The 21,279-nt window shown below is 41.6% G+C and overlaps 1 protein-coding gene across 3 annotated transcripts in view; it reads left to right on the top strand.

Moving 5' to 3' along the window:
• The window catches only part of ASRGL1 (asparaginase and isoaspartyl peptidase 1), a 37,357-nt gene extending 16,351 nt beyond the window's left edge, over nucleotides 1-21,006 (top strand). For 2 of the 3 annotated variants that reach the window (XM_061623100.1, XM_061623099.1), the window contains exons 3-7: nucleotides 523-665; nucleotides 8,205-8,359; nucleotides 9,917-10,035; nucleotides 12,347-12,457; nucleotides 19,619-21,006. In XM_061623100.1, the coding sequence (XP_061479084.1) occupies nucleotides 523-665; nucleotides 8,205-8,359; nucleotides 9,917-10,035; nucleotides 12,347-12,457; nucleotides 19,619-19,848 (758 nt within the window). In that variant the 3' untranslated portion in view covers nucleotides 19,849-21,006. The remainder of the gene's footprint in view (nucleotides 1-522; nucleotides 666-8,204; nucleotides 8,360-9,916; nucleotides 10,036-12,346; nucleotides 12,458-19,618) is intronic. The other variant, XM_061623102.1, reaches the window with a different exon arrangement.
• Nucleotides 21,007-21,279: the final 273 nt, after the last annotated feature.

Here is a 21,279-nt window from a genome sequence, read left to right as displayed (position 1 = left end):
GATGAATACATTTCCCCCCCAAGCCTCTTATGTTTATGCTTAGTGCTTTTTATATCTTTTACACACTTTTCCTTTGCTATTTATTTTATACTGTGCTGTTTTACTCTCTTTTAGATATTGTGTGTATGTATACTTTATGGTATTAATAAATGGTAATTGTAAACCAGTTAGAGAACTTTGGTTGTTGGATGATACAGAAATGCAACAAATAAATACCAGTGCTAAACAATTCCAAATTCTGCAAAAATGAATAACAAATTAAGGCAAATTAAGAATCTGCTTTTCAGTAGATTTTCTACTATGCAAGGAGGAGAGATGTGTCATGAGCAGAAAATATGGAGGACTTGTGCTTATAATACTGGAATTTGTGGCTGCATTTACAACTATTTCTGCAAGAGTGTTGGCATTTCAGAAACTGTCTCTTAAAAAGTGCTAAAACACAAATTGATTAAAAAGGCTTGTAATAGAATTGGTTGTTTCATGTTTGGATATTAATGTATTTCTTTTCTATTTGATTGTTAGGTTGTGGCTCTGTGTTAAATGAGAAGGGTGAAGTGGAAATGGATGCCATTATCATGGATGGAAAAAATCTAGCCTCAGGAGCAGTATCTGCAGTGAAATGTATAGCTAACCCAATAAAACTTGCTCGCCTTGTCATGGAAAAGGTATGCTGAATGCGCACTTTAACAAAAAACATAATTTCTCTGCAGACAGGGATGGGAAACCTGAGGTCCTCCAGATATTGATGGATTCCCATCAGCCACAGTCAGCATGGCCAGTCATCAGGGATGATGGGTGGTGGTGGTAGTCCAATGACATCTGGAAGGCCACAGGTTCCCCATCCGTGCCTTAGGATATCGACCCCATGTACTATGATTCCTTGCTGCCTGTGTCTTTTGCCTGGTCAGAACAAAGTGACAGAATGCTGCTTCAGGCGGGGATCACAAATTTGAGTGCTTCCATGTAAACAAAAAAACAGCACAGCAAGCTCAGACCTTTCTCTTTTATGTGCTAGCTCCTTCTTGCAAGAAGATTCTGATTCATTTTTTGTATGATGGAACATTAAAAAAAATACGATATCCCTCACCTACAGTCTGAAGTGGTAAGAGTCCATTCTACCCCCCTCATTCCCACCCCACTGTGTTGCATATGGAACTTCTGTAGTTTTATTTCCAGAGGACAAAGTGACCTTTGGTCTTGGAGAATGTGAGTGTGCATACTCAGGCTGGAGATTGTACTTTAACGGGTTGGTGATGGTACGTTATAGGTTCCATTAATGGTGGTGTGCATGCTCACCCCACTATTGTCTCTGTTAAATGTTTTTTGTAATGATTTAAAGCTGTTGTTATCAGAGAGGAAATACTCATTTCGTTAAAAAAAACGCATGTGCATCTGTCATACCACTTCAGTCCCTCTTAGGGCTGGTTCACTTTTAACAGCAGCTCACAAGATTGCCTCCCTGCCCACAAAAGAACTGCCACAACTGCACAAATTATAGCAGCCACGTGTATAGTCCTTGTGTGGTGACACCGGTTCTCAGAAACATCCCCTCTATGTAAATGCTGCTGTGAGCCCTAGTAGCCCAAGCACTCTTCTGAGGCTATTGTGAACTATGCCCTTAAAGACTTTTGTAGCTGTAGAAGCAAGACTAGCTGCCTTTTCATTTTTTACATCAGTTTTCTTTCGGTAATTTTTTTACTAGCATTTAAAATAATGATTTGTTTATTTGTTGAATTTTGTTTCCTGCCTTTTCACCAAATATGCTTTCGCAAACCTTCAAACATGGAGATCACTTATCTCACAACTTGGCCCAGCAAGGTGTTCTCTCCACCTGCCTTCATGATGCTGGGGAACAGTTTGCCTTAGACAAAAACAGCATAGGAGCAGACAAGTGTGGATATTTATTAATATAGCATTTGTTATGTAGAGAGTGCTTTACAACTCTGACCCCATTCAGCCTTATAGATCACTGTGAGGTAGGTAGTTTCTACTACATCACTATAACTGTGTCATGACCCCAGAGTCCAAAAGCAAAGACTAGTCCCATTGTGTGAGTGGAACTCCGCATACACGGTGTTGCATACAACCCTGTATATGGAGTTATTTATTTATTTATATTATTTATTTATTACATTTATACCCCAGCTTTCCTTTTGTGATAGAAACCCAAGGCGGCTTATATATGGTTCCCAGGCAGTCTCCCATCCAGGCACTGACCAGACCTGACCTTGCTTTGCTTCAGCAGGGAGCTGGCCTCATGTGTCTTCAGACCAGCCTTTCCCAACCGGTGTGCCTCCAGATGTTGTTGGACCACAACTCCCATCAGCCAATGCTGGCTGAGGCTGATGGGAGTTGTGGTCCAACAACATCTGGAGGCACACTGGTTGGGAAAGGCTGCTTCAGACCATAGCCTGGTTACTGGCCCAGGCTCTTCTCTAGAACGGAGAAAGTGTGCTTGTGCAGCTAAAGTAGGACTTGTAGTCTGAGAGACAAAGAAACATGAGCTTTTCTATGTGATGCTCTCTCAAGACCCATCAGCCCCAGAGTTCCTTGTGCATAAACAGGACAGGTTGTGGGAGGGACGAAGTATCATAATAACCAGAGTCATTAATCTAAGGGATACTGTGAGTTAGTGCAGCTGGCAGAATTTACAGCCTGCAGTCATCAAAAACTGCAGGCATTCTACTATGGGGCAAGAATGGTTAAGCCACTTGGGTATTTTGTATGTTGAGCATGAACGTGCAAGAGAAATTGCCTTAGGGGAGATAGTTCATGATTCTGCAATGAAAAACGGGGGGGGGGGTTGTTAAAGGGAATTTGTCTAATTATAAAATGTTGGCCACTGTGTCGGTCCATTAGAACCAAAAATGTATTATATCTATTTTAAAAAATCATTGTTATTGTTTTTCTTACAGCCACAAAATAATAAAAAATTGAAGAAGAAAATTGCAAACATTTCCTGGTACAAAATATAACAAACAAGAACCAATAATTCAAAGTTTTTCAAAGAGACCCATTGTTTATTATTCTGTCAAACCATTAACGGTAATATCTTCATTAGGATCACCCAAAAAGTTACAAAATAGTCAGCAAGGTTTGTAGGACTCATCTCCAGGCTGGATGTTGTATTAAACAAAAATATCAGTACAGGGGTGGGGAACAGGATCTGGCCCAGGTCCTTCCTTCCCCCACGCATGAAGGACTATTTTGACAGGGATGGAACTGTAGTGTGTGTGGGAAGAGGGCCATGTTGTAAGTTTGAACCGAGTCCAAACAAAGATACCTGAGGCAGTATACAACTAACATGTCCCGTCAATGCAAGGATTTTCACTTGCACAACAGGACTTTCCTCCCTCTCTTCCCCATGCATGCCCCCCAGATCTGCTCCGGAGGATTGGAGAACCCCCTAGAACAAATACAGGTGAAGTGTAGGCAGAGAACAGGGGGAAATGAAGCTCACTGGGTGACCTTGAGGCAGTCACTGCCTCTCAGCCTAATCTACCTCACAGGGTTGTTGTGGGGATTAAATGAGGAGGGGGTGAACCATGCATGCTGCCTTGAGCTCCTTAGAGAAGAAGTGGAATATAAATGCAATAAATAAAATTTAAAAGTCCCATTGTACAACCGGAAATTCTTGCGTGGATAGAATGTGTTCCTTAGCACTACTTGGGATACAACCCTTGGGCTCCAGCAACATTTTGTTGCAGAACCCAATTGTAAGCACATATTTTGCTATTACTCTTCCTGTAGCCTGGCAATGAGAGAGCTAGTGTGGCGTAGTGGTTAGAGTGTTGGACTACGACCTGGGAGACAAGGGATCGAATCCCCACACAGCCATGAAGCTCACTGGGTGACCTTGGGCCAGTCACTGCCTCTCAGCCTCAGAGGAAGGCAATGACAAACCCCCTCTGAACACTACTTACCATGAAAACCCTATTCATAGGGTCACGATAAGTTGGAATTGACTTGAAGGCAGTCCCCCCAGCCTGGTAATGTAACATGCATTTTTTTCATGTGTGACAATTCCTTTATACGCTTAGGGAAACTTCCTTAGCCTAATAACTTAAAGATTTAAATGCAAAGATATAATCAAAGGACAGCAGGTTATAATCATTTTTGTATCAGATTCTGTTTGATCCCTCTGAAGTTTTTCATTCTAAACAAGCAAAATCAATAAGTTTCCAAGACTTGGTATCTCTTCATGGTGCAATATTGGCTCCATCTGGTGGCCAAAATATGTTTCTTCAGATTTTGTCCAGCAACACCCATGAACCTAGCCTGCTAAATAGTCCATTGAGATCCATTTCATTAAGCCAGGCAGACTGTTTTCTTTCATGAGCTGATAATTCCTCAGAAGAACAGATCCATTAAATGATTGCTTTTGGAGCTTTACCAAAATCTGGTGATTTCTGTGGTGTGCTTTCATTATTTGCATTGGAAAAGTAAATAAGTACTTGCAAATTAATCCCAGGAGAGTAGCTGGATTAGACCTTTCAGCAGTGATGAGTCAGTGCACTGTGGCATCTTGGAGACTAGCTAGGTTATCAGGCATGAGCTTTCACCAACAATAGCTCATTTTGACTACAATCCTGTATATGCGTATCTTGGAGTAAGCCCCATTGAATACATGCACAGGATTGCACAAACATGCACAGGATTGCACTGTTTATCAGATTCAGGAAGTGTATACAGGAGAAGGTTTTGTTTGTGTTGGTTGAAAAGGCACATTCAGTTCACTGGGGGTTTATTTAGGAAACGGTCCCAGTACATTATTAAATGCCCTGTGTTAACAAGGCAAGAACTCAAGAAAATAGAACTGACTATGATTGATGGAGCACTGAATATACCATGAAAAACCAATATGACGCCAATTGTGTGAAACACCTGAAAATAAACAAACAATCCTGTCATGAGCTCCCTCTTGTTCCTTATACTAAAGAAATTAGTTCTCCTCTCCTCCAATAAACATCAGATCTTTCCCTATAAATATTACTCTACATTTTTGGCATTTAAACTTCATAGAAGACTTTCATCTAGAACAACACTGAAATGAACATGACAAGTTGATGTTTAAGATTAATTTAGGTTCTGTTAATTTCCATGAGGTGAAGCTTGATTTCTCTGGATGGGGGGCATCGTGTATCAGTTTGAAGGTAAACAAAAACTGTAATTAACATGAATTTGCTGATGTACGTTCAGTAAGAAAATAAAAGGATTTTCAGTGGTGAATTCATACACACTGTTCTAAAAACCACTGAGGCATTTGTAAGAATGCAGGCTATAAATCTCTAAATAAATATATTGGTCTGTTGTACGTATTTTTATAGGCCTTATTAGTTACCGTTAGATCATTTGTGATACTAACCTAACACTAAGAGAAAAAGAGGTGTAGCTCATTGGCAAAGCACATGCTTTGCATATAAATGGTCCCAAGTCAAATTGCTTGTATCCTCTCCAGGTAAAGCTGGGAAAGATTCCTGTCTGAAATCTGGAGAGCCACTGCCAATCATTGTAGACCAAGATGGGGAAGTCTGCAACCCAGTGTGAGACTACATTGCCCATCTTCACTAACCACTGGTTGGGGCTGATGGGAGTTGAAATCCAACAACATCTGGAGGCCCACAGGCTCTCCATTCCTAAAGAAGACAATGTTGAAGTAGATAGAGCGATGGTCTGACTTGTTATAAGGCATCTTCCTATGCTCCTAACTATAGAATGGGCCCTGGAGATTGCTTCTTGGCCCTCTGAACTAAGATAATATGAAATTTCCTATCAATGCATTTTCAGTGGTTTGTGTACTAAAAATCTCCCTATAATGTAGGTTTTAGTGCCAAGTTTCGTGTGTGTTTGTGTGTGTGTGTGTGTGTGTGTGTGTGTGTGTGTGTGTGTGTGTGTGTAGTTTGTGGAAAGGGGGGAATTGAAATAACTTAAAATCAACGTGATTTAAGTGTGTATAATAAGATGTAGGACTGAAGCTTAAAAATCTTCTTGAATGACTTTCACTAATAAATAATTTTAAAAAGAATTGTCATGATTCCAGTATGAACGGAAAACTTTTTTTTTTAAGAATCGGAGAACAAAATGCATTCACAGAGCCATGAGCCTTTTTAAAATATTTGTCTTCTCTAAGTTTGTTTAGTGGTGGTGTTTTGTTTCGTTTAGTCTTCCTAAGATTGCAACCCTCTGTACCTGGAAGTAAGTCCTATTGAATGTAGTGTTACTTACTTTGAGTAAACATGTAAAAGTTACTGATACTGTTGGTGCTTTTTTACAAAGGCAGAAGAGGGCAGTATTGCACAAAGTAAGTGATTTTTTAAAAAGAGCTGGAACATTCCAGACATGTAAGAGTAAACTGTGCTCATTGCCCTCCTGCTTTACAAATGATATGCTCCAAGCACAGGTATGCATCACCTAACTATTTGTATTGTTTGTCAGAGAATGAAAGTCTTCCTTGTTCAAACTTTGAGATTGGAAACTTTTCTTTATCTCTATTGTCTCAGAAATAAGAGAATGCATGTTCATACGGGTAACTATAGTAACAGACTAATACAACTATGTATGCAACTTGCTCCATGGTCCTGTTCTTCGTATGGAAACCGCCAATTTTGTCAAAATGCCTGGTAGACTATGTTGCAACAAAACAAGGAAGCAGGGTTCAACCTGTAGCAGTTGATGCACTTTCCTTATGAAATTGCCATCAGCAGATCCAACGAAAAGCATGGATGCACCCTTAAATAATACGTTGTGACAGAAGCCAAGCAGTTGATAGGCAGCATGCCTAAAAGGTTTTGTTTCATATCCAAGAAACTATGTGGCTTCTTGCGTGTGCCCTGGAATGGAACATAGGTGTCACGAGAGAGGGGGAACAACTAGCCCTGACAATCATTTGAGCCACTCCACTCTTTCTTTCTTTCTTTCTTTCTTTCTTTCTTTCTTTCTTTCTTTCTTTCTTTCTTTCTTTCTTTCTTTCTTTCTTTCTTTCTTTCTTTCTTTCTTTCTTTCTTTCTTTCTTTCTTTCTTTCTAACCTGTAAAACAAAGCTCACCATCCCACAGAAATGCACTTTGCCTCTTCTGTGCCTCCCAATCTCCCCCCCCCCCCAGCTTTGGAATTGAATAAGGAAGCCAGAATCATTTTGGTATACAGTGTTGGTCCTGTTAGGCAGAATGAGAAAGCCACCTCGGGTAGCAAATACTTGGAGGGAGGGAGTTGGGTGCAGCAGAGGAGGGTTTGGAGAACAGACTTCTGTGTGCCGTTCAATGTTCCCTGTGATCCCTAAATAAGCTTGTTAACCTCAGGTGTGCTCTCCTTGCCAGTTTCAAAATAAACTTGAAGTGCCAGTCCAGGTGGGTTCTGCATATGGCAGGCAGGCATGGGGAACCTCAGACCCGGGGGCCAAATGTGGCCCTCCAGGCCTCTTGGGTTGGCCCTCAGAACTCTCCCCAGGCCACACCCCTCACTGGCCCTGCTTCACACCCACCGTGTTTTTGCCTGGCTGGAACGTGTCCTTGAACTCTGATAATGCCTGTTGCTTGTCTAGATGGAGGGCAGAGAGAGAAGTGTGTGTAGCAGCTAGCCTACTGTTACAGAAGTAATATTTACATGTATTGCTCTGCTCATTTTGCCTCTGGTCCCACCCACCACCGGTGTGTGGCCCTTGGAAGGTTGCCCAGAAGGGAGTGCCACCGTCAGGCTGAAAAAGGTTCTCCACTCCTGGCATATGGAATGGTGAGTGGTGGTGGTGTCCTCTTGTCCTTTGTATCGGGCAGCAAGATGTCTTGGGTCAGCCCTATTGATGCATCATGGGCAATATCTCTCGGGGATTAGAGTCCAGCCTCTGCTACCTGTGGAGCCTTCCATGCTTGCCGACGTAGTTGTTCTTCAATAGCCAGTGGAAGTGTTTTCTTTATTGCCACCCTGGACTGCTACTTGGTGGAAGGGCAGGATATAAATCTAATAAATAAATAAACGAACAAACATCCCAGTCATGTCCTGTAGCCTCATGGCAGTTTACACTTTGCAAATCGAAATATACATCTTCTGAAAATATATATGTACTGCTAAAATGATGTCAGATTTATCCTTGGCTTTGTTCTTTTGCTTCATTAGGATTGTTTACTAGACAATTAAAAGTGTGTGTGCAGGTTTGCAATGCGCTTGTAAAACTCTTTTGTTGAGTAGCTGCCTACATCTTGCCTCCTTCAGACAGATCATATGTTGCTGACAGACCAGGGAGCGTCTACCTTTGCTAGGACCATGGGAGTTCCTGAGGTTCCTGGAGAGAAACTGATCACAGAAAGGTCACTGGAAAGATGGAAGAAAAACCTTGAAGCTGATTCGAACCCTCAAGAGTTTCAAAAGCAAGTATAAATGCTGCTGTTTTGGAAAAGCCCTGCCCACTTTGAACAGAATAAATGAAAAGATAAAGAGAAATGGAAGTATGGTTAGAATTAGTCATGATGGCGATATGCAGTCTTCAGATTCAGAAACAGAGTGCTGGACCAGATGGGGCTTTGCTGTGATCCATCAGCGCTGCTCTTGTGTTCTTAGAATAGGTCCATCTATGTTGATTAAAGCTCAGTAAAATATAAGTTCTGATTTTACCTGTAGACCTGCAATATTTGAAATTCGGCCTTCCCATGGATATATGCCCACTAGCTGCTTACTGCACCTCCGGCCTTGCTGCCCCCAAGCCTGTATTTCCTTAGGCTGCAATCCTATGCACACTTACCTGGGAGCAAGCCTCGAACACAAGTTGCAATCCTAACTCCTGGTCAAGAGCAGGTGGCTGAACAAATCAGTGGAGTCGCCAGTACATCTGAAGCCCTGCTGCTCATGCAGGCCATGGTGGAAGGTTGAGGGGGGTAATTCTGATTATTTTTGCAGAAGAGGACCAGATGAGGCCCACTGCTGGCTTAGTGTCCAGTGGTTCCTTGGCAGGTCTAGCTTTGCCCTCTTTCCACCTCCTGAAACACCTTTTTTGTGGACCCTTAATTTTGGTGGCAGTTTCTACCTGCCCACTCTTTCAGTGGGCACAGCAGGGACCTCCAGGGAGGCAAAGTCCATCTGCAAGTGGAGGCCTGTGCCCCACCTTACCCCCTCTAGCATAGCAGATCAGGGCTTATGATTGCTCTGCCAACATGCCTTACATCTGAGTAAACATGTCTAGGATTTCACTGATGGTCTCCTTCCCTGCCAACGGTACACAGCCCCTCCTATCCCTAGTGCCTAGAGTGAGGGCTTTGCCCAGTTCTCTTTTCCTCTTCCATTCATCTCTTCTTTCCTTAGATCACTGCTTCTCAGCCCAGTACATACTCTGTTCCCATTCTTTCAGCTATTGTGGACTAAACTAGAAAGGTATTTGTGACACAAGTGAGCCACAAGAGAACAAGATGTTTGTTTAATTTTCAAAGCAGCCATATCAGGGGACCAAAACAGATCAGGGCTGCACCATGTGGGGCAAAATATATAGGTAATGTATGGTACCTGCAGCTTGCAAGTAAAGGACTGGCTGTAGGCAGGGAGGAAGGTGCCATATGTGCCAAAACTATTGAAAAGCCCATCAATTAATTGGGGGAGGGGTATTTTTTTAATTGCACAAAAATACTTTAACCTATTTGGTCCTATCAGTTATTCAACTAAACGGTCTCTGTCTTCCTTTAGACTTAAGAGAATCTGGTCCTTCAGCAGATTAACTGCAAACGCCGAGGTGCATTAACTTCTCTGTATGGTTCTTTAACTTTTACGAATTCCCCTAATTAATGATCCTGTGTTAAAGTTTATGCCTTCAGACCAAAGATTTTTATATATATATATATACATACTTGGGAAATGCTACCTGTGAGAACAGACGCCATGTTCTTTTGGTAAATGCTCTTCAGTCTTCAGCTAATTGTTTGAAATGCTATTTTTGGCAGAGACCTTGGAACAGTTGGAGCCGTTGCTGTGGACAGTGCAGGAAATGTAGCTTGTGCGACATCAACAGGGGGACTCACTAACAAACGAGTTGGCCGCGTTGGTGATACAGCGTGCATAGGTAGGGGAGAACCGTAAATGCAACAAGAGTCTCTCTCTCTCATATAAAATGTATGATATCAGTCAAATGCATGATATCAAAAGTTGCGATCTACAGAACAGGTATGAGGGCTTGCAGTTCCTATGGCAGCAATTTCTGCTGCCAAAGTGGCAAGCTGCTTTTTAAACTGAACAATGGAAGTGGGAAGTAGTGGAGCAGAAATAGCAAGCAAAGGTTCAGGCTTGCAGGAAAAAAACACAACCCTATTTTTATTGAACAGTATGTTTTCCTGAAATAATGACTTCATAACTTTTACTTACTGAACAGCATACTTGAAGATAAGACGGGTAGGGAGTGGAAAGAGGAAACGTTTTGAGATTGTTTAGTCAAATATAGTCACTTGAAAGATTTCCTCTGTAAGTGCTTTTCTTGCAGAAATAGGCTTATACTTTGCCTAGTAGCTCTTGGGTAAGGAAGCAGCAAGGCTGTGCCTGCAAAGCTGCAAAAGAGCTCAGAGTGTATTTGTATACACATAATACAAATAATGAACTAAAATTTGCACTGAAGTAGAACAGGCTTCTCACTTTCTGTCTCCACTTGAAATTCCAGGAAGTAAGCTATTTAGAAATTTATTGAGTGAAACATTGAAGGGGGAAAATATTGCTTTTATTTTAAATTCTACTGACATTCATGACACCAGCAAATATTACTTGTAGATTCAGAGCCAGTGTAAGGTTAGTTGCTGATTGAACAATATAGCTTATTAGCAAATGTGTCATCCATTTACTACACAATTGATCTAAACTTAGTTTTGCAATTTGTAGCTGAGAGTTCATTGTGTGGGGGGTGTGTGTGTGTGTAAATGTTTCTCCACAGTGTGACCCAGTAAAAAGCTAACTTTAGTAAATTTTTGGTTACCTTTTAGTAAATCTTCACTAATTTTGTATGGTCTCCTGAGTAGCTGACAGGAAGCAGCATGAGGAATGAAGAGGCATAGGTTGGCTTTGGAGAAGCAATTTTTAAAGTAGATGATTTTCTGGAGAGCAATACTCCTGAGATATTAGGCACACCATGTTAATGCTAGTCTGTCATTAGGATTCTACCGTTACAAGATTTTGCTTGATGATCAGCATAGGTAGGCACCTATTAATAGATTTTTATGTCATCTTTCAGAAACTGAGGTTTAATGATTGCCCCAAATGTTTGATGGCTCACTGAGGGCTAATGGAGCTTAGAAACATTGCAAGAGAGGAAATCAGTGCCCTAGACATTCATCCTTAAGAAACATCTTAAGGGTTTATTCATATTTTTGCCTGCCTTGTCATCACTGCTTGGTCAACAAATGAGTGTACCACTCTAAATAATTCTAAAGCAGTAATGCCGAAATTTTATTTATTTATTTAAAAAAGAAAATGAGTTCTGTTTAGTGAAGATTTCATGTGGCTCCAGCAATGTCTATATTAGCTTACTCTATGATGTAACCAATCGGTGTGGTAACTACCTTCACTAGTGTGCCAACCACAAGGTGGTACAGCACTAATGGCAGGGGTGTCACTACCGGGGTGCGGAGGGTGCGGCCCGCACCCGGGTGTGGCCCGCACCCGGGTGTCACCATGAGGGGGGTGACACCCAGAGCCGCCCCGTGCCGTTGCCCGGCAAGGCTGCTCCAACTCCTCCTCGGAGGCGGGCAGGCGGGCGAGATCGGGAGCAGCGTCGGCAGGGCGAGGGAGGCGCGCCGGCATTCCCAGGCCTTCTCCGGCTGGGTGCCCCTCTGGCACGCGCCCTCCCAGGGGCATGGATGGGGTGGCTGGCCTCGAGTGTGCATGCACGTGCACGTGCACACAAGCCCAGCCACCTCATCCATGCCCCTGGGAGGGCGCGCACCAGAGGTTCGCACCCCCCCGCACTCCGGCTAGTGACGCCGCTGCTAATGGTGTGTACTTACCACACTATATGGTCAGCCCTCAGAAAGCCCATCTAGATGCTGACTAGTGGAGCTATGTGGTACCCTGATGATCCAGAAGAGATTTTTAGTGACCTCTATACCCAGCAGTAATTTGACTTCAGGTGGATGTAACTGATACTTAATCCCTTCCAATTTGCATTGTATTATTGAAGTGCAAATTAACTCTTGCTCCTTATTCTTACTTAATTCTATTGATGTAGACACAACATGTATTCCACTTGGGTCCTTCTGATTCACATAAGACAGGAGGCTGTTTCTGTAAATGGCTTACTGTGGTGACTGGTGGCTCCATGTCAGTGGGGCAGTGGAATCCACTCCGGGTTTTAGTCTGAACTCTTACCTTTTTGCTGTTTGTTCTTTCATCAGGAAGTGGAGGATATGCAGATAACAATGTTGGTGCTACTTCTACCACAGGCCATGGAGAGAGCATTATGAAAGTGGTTTTAGCAAGACTTATCCTCTATCACATGGAACAAGGTAATGCCTAAGGTTACAGAGAGCACAGCACAGTTGTCTATGTGACTAAGTTGTGGTCAGTTATTTCAGTGTTGAGAACAAATACTGAGTAAGTTATTTGGACGTTACTCAAACACTGAAAATGGAATATACACAAATATGCAATGGTCTAATTATTAGTTCAAAGACTTTTTGTGATAGCATATGCTGTCATCCTGTTACCAAATGTTAAACAAAAGATCTTAAAATGAATGCTTCTCAAATTTAGAGGCTTGGGACACCAAACTTTTTGCAAGTTGTTAGCATGTAAACAGCTTCATGTTGAAAGTGCATGATTGTGTTCAGATGATTTAAACAATACATTTTCTTCATAGGGCTAAATTTGTGCTACTGTGGTACTAGGGCAATATCTTTCTGACAAGTATTAGGGAAAAATATTTACTTAAAAGTTGCATGCTGCAAAGTGTTGGATATGTTTAAAAACACAAGTACAAAAATCCATGATTAGCATTTTAACAGTTTCATACTCAAAAGCAATAGGCTTTTAACAGTTGAAGGGGCTGGGTCATTGCAGATGAATTTTGTAAAATCCTTTTAAGCACCAATTCCTCTGACTTCTGTGTAAAAAAGCATCGTGTAAATGAAAATAAGTCTGTGGATCTGTGTATTAAGTAGAAGTGTGACTATGGTAAACAGCTGGCAACAAGATGTTCATGTGACTGTAACATAATCAGGCTACAGATGACCCTAGAGAGCTTTACTTTCTATGTTATCCAAACTCTCGATTTATATTACAGCCTGTAAACATAATCAGCTGACCTACTTCTCCTGAATGCAGTTATAGATGCAAGTTTGACCACTGTTTTTATACAAAGCTGTAGTTGCAGACCACAGATCTGCGGGATCACACTTTAACTTCTGATGCTAATGGATTCTAAACTACAGAGAACTTTAGATTCATATATGCAGGGAAACTGTTAAATGGAAAAGGATGAAACTCTAGTAACATCTTATGAAATATGTTCCAAGCAAATTATCTGCAGATCTTTGGTATGTAAATGCCTTGACATGGGGATGTTTCAACTGTATTTTTTAGCACCCTTAACAAGTTGCTTGTCACTCTCACTTCATCTGTAGATTGATAAGTAAATCTTTCTATCTGGTTTGGGGGTCAAATGTACCCCAACAAAGCCTCAAAATTAATATATCCAGGGGATGGTATTAAGCACGACACCATTTGCAATTAAAGCAAAGCAAAACAAAACAAAACATGCCTTTATTGAGAACTTAGCTTTTTCAGTAAAACACAGAACCCATTGAGGGCAACAGTATCTTATGATATAAAGAGCAACCACCTACATGAATAGTGTGTGGGATCTGCTTGGCCCACAGGTTTTTTTTTAAATGAAACTATACGTTGTGCCATTAATATATTAATTACATAATTATAAGAGTGGAATAGTCATGGATTGTGAATTACGTGTAACAACAACAAATCCTATAGCATATATTATTACTGAAGTAGCCTGTACACAGTGTTCACCACATTTCACAACTGCATGAGTACAATAGACAAAACAGTTTCATGAAGTGCATTGTAACTGTTATTTTTCTGACACGCTGCTGATTACAGAGATGACACCTGCCTCGTTTTCTTGATGTCAGCAGTGGTTGTCTTTACAAGTTCTGAGGCTGCCTCTCCCACATTACAGGCAAATTGGCTATATCTCTTCACTCAGCCCAGGGTTTGCTCAACTCCAGCCTCAGAATTTCTAGGAAGAGACTTTTTGTGTGATGTTCACTCCATCATGGGTTGTTCAGCTTTTAAACAATACAGGCTTTTAATCAGGCAGTGTCTACTACATTTAAAACAAACAAACACACACCACCATTGCCCACTGTTTGATCGTGCATTTAGAAATGTACGTGAAGATCATCTGGCCACAGGTGTCCATACCACCTTTAGTTTTATTATAATAAAGAACGATCTTGGGCTCGAAAGTGCTGACAAAAGGAGAATCACTGTCTTTCCTTCTTCAGCTTGTAACTTACAAGTATCAAATCTTCTTAAACCAAAAAATGCTTCTGTTGTGACTTGTGGATTTGTGGGCAGGAACTCAGGGAGGGGGGAATTCTATTTTGCTTTGTTTGTCCCCTCAATGTGCAAATCAGGGTCAGTTTTGCTAAGCTAATTCTCTTGTTAGTGGCACACTGGTGAAACGTTATCAGTTCTTTTGTCTAGAACCTTGTAAATGCTTTGTTGGTGTCAACTGCTTTCTGGCCTAGGTTGTAAGCTGCTGGGTTTTATACTGGTGCCTGGGGACAACCCTTAGCAACACCTTTTGCAAAGATCCTCCTGTGAACAGTGAAAAGAGGTCATTTAAAAATCCTTGACTGAGAGTTTCCATTAAGTACAGCTACCTGCTGAGGTGAGGGTACAGGCTAGTTGCAAACATATGCAGTTGGGATCAAACCCCCCCCCCGAATCCATAAGTATTGATCAGCATAAACTCTGCAAATAGCTACAATAGCAATTTTGCTGGCGCACAATGAAGGTTCTAAGAAGGTGGGGGGCAAGAGTTTTAGAAGTTTTGTTCTATTGACGACTAATGCCATTTATAGTGACAGTGAGGAAAGCGAGTAGTGAATAATTTTGCAGATAAAATCACTCAGATTCGTTCCGACTTAGATGCTATAGTTGATACAGTCTCAGTGGATGTAACTTTGGCTCCTGCCTGTCCAATAATAATGGATTCTTTTCAATTTGTACAGCCCAAGGATGTGGACAGGAGAGGTGAGAGCCACTACATGTCTTCTAGACCCCTGCTCTTCCTGGCTCATTAAAAGCACCAGAGAGGGACTGGCCGAGTGGGTGAAGGGAGTGATCAATGCCTCCTTACAACAAGGCAGAGTTCCAGTGTGCCTAAAGGAAGCAGTTGTAAGGCCTTTGTTGAAAAAGCCCTCCCTGGATCCCTCCATAATGGATAATTATTGGCCAGTGTCCAATATCCCATTTTTGGGCAAGGTAATAGAGCATGTGGTGGCCTCCAGGGATTCCTGGATGAAACGGAGTATCTAGATCCATTTCAGTCTGGTTTCAGGCCTGGTTATGGGACGGAGACGGCTTTGGTCACCTTGGTGGACGACCTACGCAGAGAACTGGACAGGGGGACTGTGTCCCTGTTGGTTCTGCTGGACCTCTCAGCGGCTTTCGATACCATCAACTATGGTGTCCTTCTGGGCCACCTTGCTGGGATGGGACTTGGGGGCACTGTTTTACAGTGGCTCCATTCCTTCCTGGAGGGACAAACCCAGAAAGTGGTGCTGGGGGATTCCTGTTCGACTCCTTGGCCGTTGGCCTGTGGGGTCCCTCAGGGCTCAGTTTTGTCCCCCATGCTATTTAACATCTACATGAAACCACTGGGAGAGGTTGTCTGGGGGTTTGCCGTTCGGTGCCATCAGTATGCTGATGACACCCAACTCTACTTCTCCTTTCCACCTAACTCCAAGGAAGCTGTCTTGGTTTTAAACCGGTGTCTGTCATCAGTGGTGGACTGGATGAGGGCAAACACATTGAAGCTTAATCCAGACAAGACAGAGATGCTCCTGGTCAGTCGAAAGGCAAATCAGGGAACAGGGATTCAACCTGTGCTGGATGGGGTTACACTCCCCCTGAAGACGCAGGTTTGCAGTTTGGGTGTGCTCCTGGACTCAGCTTTAAATTTGGAGGCCCAGGTTTCTGCGGTGGCCAGGAGTGCTTTTGCACAATTAAGATTAGTGTGCCAACTGCGCCCGTTCCTTGAGCTGTCTGATCTGGCCACGGTGACACATGCCTTAGCTACATCCCGTTTAGATTACTGTAATGCGCTCTATGTGGGGCTGCCTCTGAAGGCTGTTCGGAAACTTCAGTTGGTGCAACGTGCTGCAGCCAGAATGTTAACTGCGCTGGTTACAGGGACCATACAACTCCCCTGCTGCAAAAGCTCCACTGGTTGCTACTCTGTTTCCGGACACAATTCAAAGTGCTGATGATGACCTATAAAGCCCTATATGGCTTAGGTCCAGGCTATCTGTCAGACTGTATCTCTCTCTATGAGCCTGCCTGGGCCCTGAGATCCTCAGGAGAGGCCCTTCTCTCAATACGTATGTCCTCACAAGCGCGACTAGTGGGGACGTGAGATAGGGCCTTTTCGGTGGCTGCCCCGAGGCTTTGGAACTCCTTTCCTAGGGAAGCAAGAATGGTCCCCTCCTTGCAGTCCTTCCGTCGGCAAGCAAAGACTTTTTTATTTCAACAAGCCTTTGGAACTGAAAGCTGTTAAGGACAGGACTTGAAGGGTGCTGCATTGCTATTGTCTAATTGTATTATTTTAAACTGAGTTTGAATTGTTTTAACTGTATGTATGAATGGTTTTAATACTGTAAATTGTTTAATTTGATTTTAATCTAGACTTTTGTATGTTTTTAATTATATGTGTGCTTTTATCTGGAAGCCGCCGTGAGTTCCAGTTTTGGAAAAAGGGCGGGGTAAAAATAATGATAATCAATCAATCAATCAATCAATAATTTGTCTACTATAAAATAGAAAAAATCCTGTTTTTTCACTCTGTGCTCTTGTCTCACAAGAATTTGAAAGAAATCTTCACGTCTGCAGATACAACATCATTTTAACATCATTTTGCAGAGTCACTGCATCTCACATTCGTGTTTTCCAGTTTTCTCAGTCATTGCAATAGGAGTAGAATTGACCTCAAATGCTGTTAGAAGAAACACATTCCCCCTCTATTTAGGGTGGGAGGCCTGGAATACCACATGGTAATTCAAACCTCATCATGAAATAGCTGGAACACAGAGTTGTGGATGACTTGTATAATGGTTTTATGATTTTTTCTCCCATACGACTATCAAGATACACTATTAATGGAGGGTTAATATTGAGCAAAACTTAATTGGGAACACCCTCTATCTTCATATTAGAGACTTTCTGCACTATAGTGATGTAATAAGTGTGCAATAGTTGTGAATGAATAATTCATAATTTGAAGTTTTAAGAAAGACACTATCTGCCTGCATCAGGAGCACTCCACTGTAGTTTTTCACATTGGCCAGCAGGAGGTGTTTATCTGTTTCACCCTCACTGTCGCTTTCTTGTTTATGGCTCTGTTTTTTCTGCCTGTTTCCTTTTCTGGATTGCGGGCTACTCTTTGTGTTGAGATTTTTTAAAAAAAATACTGAAAATGTGTACACATGGCCATGCATCTTTTCAAAAGTGACAGAGAACAGGCTTTCCCTCTAACAGAAGTTGGGGGGTGGGACCCAGACTTGTGCAGCGTCAGAAAAACAATAACCATGCACACTCCAATAAATTAAGAGCCTTAATAAGGAATAAATATGCAGGTTTTTAAAGAAGACAAAAAGACCCTAATAATGGGGGAGAAATTGCTGGGGAGTGGCTGTATGTGGAAAGGTTGTAGAATGTCTCTTAAAATGTGCATAAGGTACATGACATGAAGGTTAGTACTTGTTTTTCATGTGCTGCTAATTTTGGTTATGATCATACTTCACATGAGTGTGAATGTGTGCAGGCCTGATTTTCATCACATGCAGGAAATTCATTGGTGCTGCCAGAAATGGGATCCACCAATTCAGCTGTCCTATAAAACATACTCTGGGATGCTTTATTTGGTTGTGTCAGGTGTGTATTTTTGAGGCTACAAATGATGAAGTACATCTTTGTGTTCTTACTTGATTTTGGAAATGTGTACAATAGCATTCTGTGTGTGTGTGTATATATATATATGCTTGCTTCTCAATTTCATTGTCTGATTATTATATTGCCAGTATATGTCACCAGCCACTCCGAAATCAGACTGCATAATTCAGGGCATGCTGTATCACAAGTGAAGAGCAGGTGCTCTACTAAAGGGTATAAACTGAATAATCCTTTTCTCAGTTGTTGGGATGTCTAAGCATTATTATGGCAGCTGTTGCTCAGATGAAAATATCCTCTCTGTTAATGTTTATAAAGGCTGGGCTTTGGTTTCTGAGAATAGTTTCCATTCTGGGGTATTTGAGTTTCATTTTTGCAAAGAGGAAGGGCAAAATCTTAAAGCCAGATGTTATGTCTGTCTGGGTTACAATACGACACCTGATGTGTTTGTAGTACTTAGACCAAGCAATTCACCATACCGTGAAATGAATCTGAGATTATAAACTGTGAGTAAGGACATGGAAGATCATTTTATTCAGGCTGTTTGCTGTGCACATGCATACACAGATTTACTTTCTTTATGGGGTATCATATTATCTTTAAAACTGATTAAACATCACTGCTGTCTTTGACAACATGCTTATACTGCACATTTGGAACTTATGAATCTTTGAAGGTCTCAGTTCGTAGAATTACCAAAAATAGATATTACAGCAACAAAATGATCCCACAGTAATGTTTTTTGTATAATGTCATATATCCTGGTAATCAGATTATCAGTATCCTTGGAAGTTCTCTCTTACCAGTTTACCAGCAACGAAATTCAGCTAAAATGAATCAGTGTGTATAAAAACGCAGATGAGAGCCAGACAAAACCAAGGATGGTTTGTCTGTTCTCAAGCCCCATAATACAATTAGGCCACCAATTGTAGGTATAACCTTTTCCCCTTTCTTTCTAGTAAAGGGAAGAAATAGAAAGTCATTTGTGGTATTTTATCTGTCATTTGAACAGCTGGCCAATGGAACTCAATTGCAGGAAGGCTGTGGAATCTCCTTCATTTTGAGATATTTAAGAAGAGGCTGGAGGAATGAATCCCAAGAACAACTAGGTGTAGTGAACATAGCTAGAACCTGGACTGTCCCAGTGGAATTTTAAACTTTTTTTTCTATGAACAGGGGTCAAATTGTGAACTGCTTTTGAAACTCTTCTCAGTTTCAAAAGCACCTGGGCTCATGGTCTGGAAGACTGTTGTTTGAGGAAAAACAAGCCTAACAACCCCCTTGCACTCGCAGAACTACTTGCATAGTTCTTGGGATCATGGCCACCATCTTTAAGATTATTATATTGATGAAAAAGTCTGTTGTTGGCTCATGTACATTTATTTTAAAAAAATTAGACCACCCTTTCAGACTTAATTGATATTTACTTAAAATGAAATGATTTCTCATGTGTTCTTGATTTCCCCCACCACCAGGGAAATCACCAGAAGATGCTGCTGATGCTGCCCTAAACTGCATGAAAACCAGAGTTGGGGGATTGGGTGGGGTCATTGTGATCAGCAGTTCAGGAGATTGGGCTGCGAGATTCTCTACCAAGCAGATGTCCTGGGCTACAATCAAGGATGACCAGCTACAATGTGGCATTTATGATGGGGAGAGGCATACACAGTCTGCTGAAGAAGCTCTTAGTTCCCTGGGATCCTAAGCACAAGGGAATGAAGTGGAGGTTATGTAGCACAATGCTGGAAACAAGAGTCTGTTGTCTCCTTTCTGAAAGGACATCATCACTGAATTCCAGTTTAGATGTTCATACTACTGATCATTTTGCAGGCAAGCTAAAATGTAGAAGGAAACTTAAATCAACTTGATGGGTTTTGTGAGCATAAGTGCAGAAAATGGCTGTGCACAGCTTCAGTGAGACATACTTGATGAGACATGCACTTTTCTCTAAGGTCAATATCTTGACCTTGCTTCTCCTATAATGTGATTATGCTGAGAAACCAGCATCCGTAGTAGACCAAACTTAGTATGATGTCCTAGAGAGAGTTGTATCATGCTCTTGTTTCTAGCTATATGTATTCAGGTGCTTACCTATATTCCAACTGAAGAAAATTTCCCATGATTGATTACATATGTGTTGGCTTTCAGGCCACAGAACAAAAGGAAGCTATCCCAGAAGCTTAGATGTGATCTCATTTGCTTCTTTGGGTGTGATACTTTTGTGAAATAACAAGGGCTGAAGAGTCTCTGCTTGCTGTGCAGCTATCTCCCAGAAGATGAAAGCCGAAGTGAATACATATATAATACAAATATGGATAATTATTTTCACTTTGATGTGAGTATCATTAGTTAGTATTTTCATGTAATTTAAGAAGTGGTATGTAGGGATATTAAGTAAAATGACAGAAGCAGGCCTGGCTATTTTGGTGATGATGGGAAAATGAACTGACAGACTTCCGGGAAGGGTGACTTAGCCTGTGCCTGCTTTTGAGACGGGCTCCTGCCTCAAAAGAAGCTTATTCAGATATATCAGTCAGATTTTTTTTTTTTTTGACTGATTAAACTTCTCCCGGGTAGGGAGAAACGAAGAGATTAACCTCAAAGCCTATTTTTGTTGGGACGACCAGATCTCATTGATTTATGGGACGAGGTCCAGCCGACGAAGGTGGGACGGATTTTCAACAACAAGCTCTATCTGATAAAGCGAACGTTCATCTTGTCTTCTAAGAGAGAACGCACTAACAGGCAAGCACCCTTCTTTCTATATTTTTCTTTTACTTGACTTAAATTGTTGCTGTTTAAAAGAGATTTGCCAGATTGATCGGTTTTTGACATCTCACTGGGGAGCCATAACTTCTCTCTGCTACTCACTAATTAATAGCTTATCTCTGTTTTTGTTGCAAAAAGCTGTCCTGGATTTGCATTCTAAAGATATACACAGAAGAGGGATTTCTATTCCAGATTTTTATTTTGAAGAATATTATATTGTCTGAGACTACTCTCTTTTTGGTCTATTTTATTTTGACGAATCTGTTTCCTGACGACCGCCATTAATTGTTTCGATCCTGGGAACTGCATTTTGTTTACTTAAGCATGGAGAGATAAGGCTGTCTGCTCTGTTTATACTGTGATGTCA

Source organism: Rhineura floridana, chromosome 4, assembly GCF_030035675.1.
Source record: "Rhineura floridana isolate rRhiFlo1 chromosome 4, rRhiFlo1.hap2, whole genome shotgun sequence".
NCBI classification, from domain to species: domain Eukaryota; kingdom Metazoa; phylum Chordata; class Lepidosauria; order Squamata; family Rhineuridae; genus Rhineura; species Rhineura floridana.
The sequence above is the reverse complement of the archived record's forward strand: the minus strand, read 5'-3'. Positions and strand labels throughout refer to the sequence as shown.